The sequence below is a fragment of the Ambystoma mexicanum genome, chromosome 14 (assembly GCF_040938575.1).
Source record: "Ambystoma mexicanum isolate Mex_15411 chromosome 14, UKY_AmexF1_1, whole genome shotgun sequence".
Classification (NCBI taxonomy): Eukaryota; Metazoa; Chordata; class Amphibia; order Caudata; family Ambystomatidae; genus Ambystoma; species Ambystoma mexicanum.
The window spans coordinates 398,682,472-398,689,245 of record NC_090940.1 but is presented as its reverse complement, the minus strand read 5'-3'; the positions used below and the strand labels follow the sequence as shown (position 1 = coordinate 398,689,245).

The 6,774-nt window shown below is 54.0% G+C and overlaps 1 protein-coding gene across 1 annotated transcript; it reads left to right on the top strand.

Annotated features, from left to right (window-relative positions):
• Window positions 1-1,238: 1,238 nt before the first annotated feature.
• Window positions 1,239-4,214, top strand: ANKRD63 (ankyrin repeat domain 63). The gene has a single exon (XM_069637526.1). It carries the CDS (start codon window positions 1,652-1,654, stop codon window positions 3,050-3,052), a length of 1,401 nt encoding a protein of 466 aa, XP_069493627.1. The 5' UTR covers window positions 1,239-1,651; the 3' UTR covers window positions 3,053-4,214.
• The last annotated feature ends 2,560 nt before the right edge of the window (window positions 4,215-6,774 follow it).

The following is a 6,774-nucleotide window of genomic DNA, read 5'->3' as shown; positions in this document are numbered from 1 at the left end:
TATCCAGGTGTGGTGGGTGGGTTTGAACACAAACACTGTGTTAGCCTATCCAGGTGTGGTGGGTGGCTTTGCACACAAACACTGTGTTAGCCTATCCAGGTGTGGTGGGTTGGTTTGAACACAAACACTGTGTTAGTCTATCCAGGTGTGGTGGGTGGCTTTGCACACAAACACTGTGTTAGCCTATCCAGGTGTGGTGGGTGGGTTTGGACACAAGCAGCATGTTAGGCTACACAGGTGTGGTGGGTGGGTTTGGACACAAGCAGCATGTTAGGCTACACAGGTGTGGTGGGTGGGTTTGGACACAAGCAGCATGTTAGGCTACACAGGTGTGGTGGGTGGGTTTGGACACAAGCAGCAAGTTAGGCTACACAGGTGTGGTGGGTGGGTTTGGACACAAGCAGCATGTTAGGCTACACAGGTGTGGTGGGTGGGTTTGGACACAAGCAGCATGTTAGGCTAGGCTGCTGTCGTGCTTCTATTTTCAACCTTTGGCTATTAGGTTGTACTACGTATAAGCGAAAACGATTGCAATGACCTACACTGCGAAGAGAGATGTGTTGTGGGGAGGAACAGAAAGCGTGTGGGTGTTGTTTGGTTATTAACCCACCCTGTCACTACCCATGTTCACGCTGATAGCCATTTCCACCCACTACCCGCCCTCCCTTACCCACAAAACTCCTGGGACCTCTTTGAGGAAGCTCTGTTACACACCATCAAATGATGTGCAGTATAGGGAGTGTGTTTGTGTATTATTTCCGAGCAGGCTTGCTTAAAGTGAATGGCTTATTTGCAGTTATAAATGCTTTCAGATACTAAATTTAAAAGCAATAGGTGCGCCCTCACTTCTTTTCCATGCACTGAAGTCCTTTTAAAAACAAGCTTTGGCAAAGCCAAAAGGTCTTCCCCTTTTATGGTCAGGTAGTACTCTTGTGGCAGTGCCTGACAAGTATATATCCCGTGTCCACACAAAAGCCAAAACTGTTGGCTTTGCCCACGCATATTGTTTTTTTTCGTGTTTACCCTTTAGTCACAATTATACTTTAAATATGTGTGGTCTTCAAAGCTGACTACTAATCTACCCAAATGACACAATGTCACTGATACACCACCTACAATCTCCTCTCTTGAAGCTGGTAACATAGACTACAACTCCCAGAATACAGTAGTTGAGGCTATATGTAAAAGAGGGAAAATAAATGAGACTGTATAGTGCAGGCGGGTGTGGGGTGAGCATGGGGTGCAAACCTCTGCGGGTGCCTTTATTCTGGCCCTCGCTCGGCCATCGTCGCTTCCCATGGGGTGACTTTCACGCGCCAGCTCTGCCCACCCTCACACGCGGATGGGGGTGGGGTGCGGCTACAGGGATGTAGAAACGTGCCTCGGAGTCGGATGCTGCTCAGTTGCTGGCTCTGCCTGTCCTTCGCAGCATCCTCGGGCGGGCCGAGAGGGAGCTGTCGCCATGGGGATGGTGATGCGATGCTCTGGGCACTGCTGCAGAAGATGAACGGATGACATGTAGAGCTGGATCTTCCTGACGGGAGCCTGGCAATGAATAGGCAGAGCGGGCTGTAAGCAGCCGGCGCCCAGCGAGGCACTCAACAGCCTGCCACCCCTGCCGCCGAGCAGCAGCCCGGCGCCTGCCACCAGGATGCTGAAGCCCCGCGACCTGTGCCAGAGCTCGGGCACCAAGACCTTCCTGGACGCCATGCACGGGGGCAAGGTGCACCTGGCGCGCTTCGTGCTGGACGCCCTGGACCGCAAGATCATCAACTCCCGCACGGAGCAGGGCCGCACGCCGCTCATGTTCGCCGCCTGCCTCCCGGAGCCGGACATGCGGCTCAAGTTCATCCGCCTGCTTCTGGACAACGGCGCCGAGGTGAACGGCCAGGACGAGAGCGGCCGCACGGCGCTGAGCCAGGCCTGCGAGCGAGGCCACTTGGAGGCCGTCAAGCTGCTGGTGCAGTTCAACGCCGACCCCGAGATCCCCGACCAGGCGGGCAACAACGCGCTCATGTACGCGGCCTCCTGCGGCCAGAGCGCGGTGCTCGACTACCTGCTGAAGTCCTTCAAGCGCCTGGGGCTGCGCGTGGACCGCACCAACCAGGCGGGCCAGTCCGCGCTGCAGGTGGCCACCGCGCTGGGCCACGGCGCGTGCGTGCAGGTGCTGAGCGGCCGGCAGCGCGGCGCGCGCCTGCAGGCTGAAGCAGGGCCCTGCGCGGAAGCTCCGCGCAGCCCCCGCGCGGCCTCCCGCGCGGGCGGGGTCTGGAGCCCGCGGCCGCTCTCGCGCCAAGTCATGGAGCGCTTCACCCGCCAGTTCCGCCCGCGCACGCCGCCCAGCCTGCCCCGGGCACGCCACCTGTGGGAGTCCCCGGAGCGCGGGCGGGCGGGTAACCGTTCCCTGGCCCCCGCGGGGGAGCGGGAGGGCCGCTCTCTGCGCGAGGGAAGGAAGGCGCAGTCCAAGGGCCGGAATTCCTGGCTATTCTCCCGCTCATCCAGCTGCTCCCCGAGGGGTCGCGGGGCAGAGAAAGGCCACAGGTGGACCAGCCAGGACCCAGGGGAACAGCACATCTGTCCGCATTCCATGACCGACGAGGGCCCCCCAGAGCCCAGCCCACCCAGGCTGCACCCCACTAGCGCCCAGCAGCCCCGGCGCGGAACATGCGAGGAGTGGGACTACGCTTCTCCGCGCATCGTGATCGAGACCCGTGTCATCTCGAAGTCCCACGAGACTTTATTGCGGGCCGAGAGCTGGGACTGGGCTGACAGCGTCAGACCCCCGAGCACCGGAACCCCCCACCACCCCGCGGAGCCGACAGAGGGGGAAGAAGACAGCTCAGCGGGCAGGCGCCTGCTGCGGAGGTTCACCTCGCCCGAATTCCAGGGCTTGCCCGTGGGCGGCCTGGCGTCCAAGTCCGAAGACAGCACCTTCCTGCTGAGCAGTGTCCAGCAGAATGCGCGCAAAGCGACCCCACCCCCAGGGAGTGTCAGCAAAGGCAACAGGAGCCCCCTCTTTATGTCCAGGAGCCGCAGGCAGCCACTGGTCATGTGACCCCCCAAACCCCCCTTCAATGGACATTTCCAGGGGCCCCTTCCACTGGGGGTCTGGACAAGCACTGCGCAATTGCCACAGGGGCAGTGAAGTGGCCAGCCACGGGGTTCAAATGTACTGTGTGGACTAACACCGGTCTGGAAAGGGCCACGATCCTATGAAGTAACTGGCACTGAGGCCCCCACCGGCGCCTTGACAAGTGCGCAGAGCCCCAGGACTGAAGGCGGCGCGCGGGGCAGTGACAGCCGTCCCATGGGACATACTGTGGTGCTCATGATGTCTCCAGGCCAAGTGTAGGCTCCAGGTGTGACTAACATCCGTGGATGTGCGTAACGTGCAATAATGCTCAGGTGATGACGGAACACGAATCACGGCCTTCACCCTCCGGTGATCTGTACATAGTATAATGGTAATCAATACTGACGTTCTTAACTGCGATATATTTAACTGTGAACATCCGAATAGGGCACGCACACGTGTAGAGCGCAACTCCCAGCCGCAGTGCTTGAGAACGGCATTGCGTCATAACTATTGCCAGATTTTACATGAGCCGGATCGAAAACAGGACTCTGCAACGTGTAACTCCCCAGGGGATTTGGACTACGTCTCCCATGGTCCCTCACACGAGACTGGCTGCCTGGGGCCGATGGGACTTGCAGTCCAAACCCCCTGGAAGGCCAAAGGTTTCAGACTCCGGGCCTAAACTATGCCAAGTATTCGGAGCTGTTTTCTGTGACCTTCACACTGGGCTTTGGGTGCGAGGAGGGGGTCCTTGGCTGGGTTCCACTCCTTAAATATCTACCTTCTTATACATACCACTTTCCCACCTTTTAGAAAGGTAACGCTATCCTCTGACAGGCGTCCCCCATCTGAATCATGTTGACTGGACGCATAAAGCGATGGGAAACGTAGCACGAGGCCAGGCATACAACACAAACAGCCACTATGTCACCAGCACACCCTGTAGCCTGCTGTAGCCTGCTGTAAACTGCTGTCAGTGTACATGGGACCGTACACTCATTGCGCCACGGATGTAACCAAGGCATAGACGATTAAGAGACATAATGAGAGTATATGTTCATTTATAACAATGAGACAAACATGATATCGTTCTAAAATAGTTAATACATGCAGTATTATTGAATAAAGGTATATCGATTGACGGCGTTGTCTGTGGTGGCCTTCGTACTGAGCAGCTGCACTGGGGCCTCTTGGTCGGCTTGCAACATCTGGACGTCAGCTGCCCCTCTGCGTCCCTCGAGCGAATGGTCCTTTCCCATGAAATGACAGGAAACCACATCCATGAGGGGGCAATGACATGGAGGGGAGGCGCGGGGGGGGGGGGAGGAGAGAGCGGGGGGGAGATGAAAAGCTGCTGATTACATTCCCGTGGGGCCTAAGTGCCTGCCTCAGAAGTTCACCACACGCACTACGCGCCATTCCCACACTAGATCCAGCGACTCTACTTGGCGCCACCCCGCCATGCAGTCACGTGGGCGCCGCGTGGCCCTTCACCCCGGCGTCTCCTTAAATCGGATCCTTTCTTTGGCCAGGGTGGGGCGGGGTAGACTTTGACTGCTAATTTGTTGTGGACTTGTTAAAATGGATGTTGGATTTCTGGAAGTCTCACAGTCGGAAACCATATTTCTTTTATGTATGTGAAAGGTTAAGAGGGGCCACTACCAAAACACACCAGTAACCGAGTCTCCCTTTTGTGAATTTGCTTGTTAGAGCCTGGACAGTAAGTATTTATTGTGAATTTCTTAGGCGCTTATGCAAGTGAATTGTGTTATAGGTATTTGTATTTTTTTTGTTTTTGTTGAGTGCGTGATTCCACTCTGGGCCGTTTGCCGGGCAGGGGGGAGGGCAGTCAGTCACATGTTTAGTTCTGCTTGGATCTTGAATTAGTGTCCTGCGGGTGATTTCGAGGGGTGGAGCCTGCCAAGCGGTGGAGTCATGAGTCGAAAGGGATCTACCCGTTTATTACAATTAATTTATTTATTTATTTATAGAAATCCCAGGGAAGGCAAAACATTTTTTGGCACAACCACTTACAGAGTTTCCCATTGATACCAGAGAGGAGGCCACAGGTCCTTTACAATGTGGTCAGAGAATGTGATTTAGTGACCAGATGTTGCAGGGGAAGGTGGAAACATAAACCAGGGACGAGCACAGGACAGCATGACTTAGGAGCGCGGTGGTGGAGAAAGTGCTGATTTAAGGATGGAGGGGTGATGGAAAAGTGCTGCAGGGTGTCCATGAAGGGTAGGGAGAGAGGAAAACAGAGTGATGCAGTAGTGTAGATTGCTAGGAAACAGGTTCTTCAGTAAGGCTTTGAGGTAGAGTGCTAGGACACAGGTTCTTCAGTAAGGCTTTAAGGGTGATTGCTAGGAAACAGGTTCTTCAAAAAGGCTTTGAGGTAGAGTGCTAGGACACAGGTTCATCAGAGAGGCTTTGAGGTTGAGTGCTAGGACACAGGTTCGTCAGAAAGGCTTTGAGGTTGAGTGCTAGGAAGCAGGTTCTTCAGAAAGGGTTTGAGGTAGAATGAAAGGCTTTGTGGTAGAGTGCTAGGAAACAGATTCTTCAGAAAGGCTTTGAGGTAGAGTGCCAGGAAACAGGTTCTTCAGAAATGCTTTGCGTAGAGTGCTAGGAAACAGGTTCTTCAGAAAGGCTTTGAGGTAGAGATCCAGGACACAGGTTTGTCAGAAAGGCTTTGAGGTTGAGTGCTAGGAAACAGGTTCTTCAGAAAGGCTTTGAGGTAGAGTGCTAGTAAGCAGGTTCTTCAGAAATGGTTTGAGGTAGAGTGCTCAGAAAGAGGTTCTTCAGAAAGGCTTTGAGGTAGAGTGCTTTGACACAGGTTCGTCAGAAAGGCTTTGAGGTTGAGTGCTAGGAAACAGGTTCTTCAGTAAGGCTTTAAGGTTGATTGTTAGGAAACAGGTTCTTCAGAAAGGCTTTGAGGTAGAGTGCTAGGACACGGGTTCATCAGAAAGGCTTTGAGGTTGAGTGCTAGGACACTGGTTCGTCAGAAAGGCTTTGAGGTTGAGTTGTAGGAAACAGGTTCTTCGGAAAGGCTTTGAGGTAGAATGAAAGGCTTTGAGGTTGAGTGCTAGGAACCAGCTTTTTCAGAAAGGCTTTGAGGTAGAGTGCTAGGAAACAGGTTCATCGGAAAGGCTTTGAGGTTGAGTGCTAGGTAACAGGTTCTTCAGAAAGGCTTTGAGGTAGAGTGCTAGGAAACAGGTTCTTCGAAAGGCTTTGCGGTCCAGTGCTAGGAAACAGGTTCTTCAGAAAGGCTTTGAGGTTGGATTTAAATAGTGGCAGAGAGGAGTAGTACAGCAAGGGAGAGGAAAAGCATTCCAGAGTCAGGGAGGTAGGAGAGTGAGAGAACGGAAACGAGGGGGAGCATAGGGGGCTTGGGTCGTGGCAAGAAGGAGAGCTGAGGATGATCTTAATAAGCGAGAAAGAGACAAGCGAGTAAAATGAGCAGATAGGTAGCCTGGGGAAACAATGAACCTCTACCTCAATGTGCCTGATAGGAGGCTTGAACCCAGCACCTTGCAAATGGTAGACCCATAATGTATTCATCGAGCTATTGAACTCCCACCAACTGAACACTCATGCTATGGCAGGTGGTTGGGCATCTGACAATGGAAGTCAACTTTAGCCATCTGGTCAGCTGGTAGGTTTCCGATGTAACCTACTTGTATATTTTCTTACGTGGCTTT

Coding starts and splice junctions, on each gene's coding strand:
- ANKRD63 (XM_069637526.1), top strand. CDS start 1,652: ATGCTGAAGCCCCGCGACCTGTGCCAGAGCTCGGGCACCAAGACCTTC.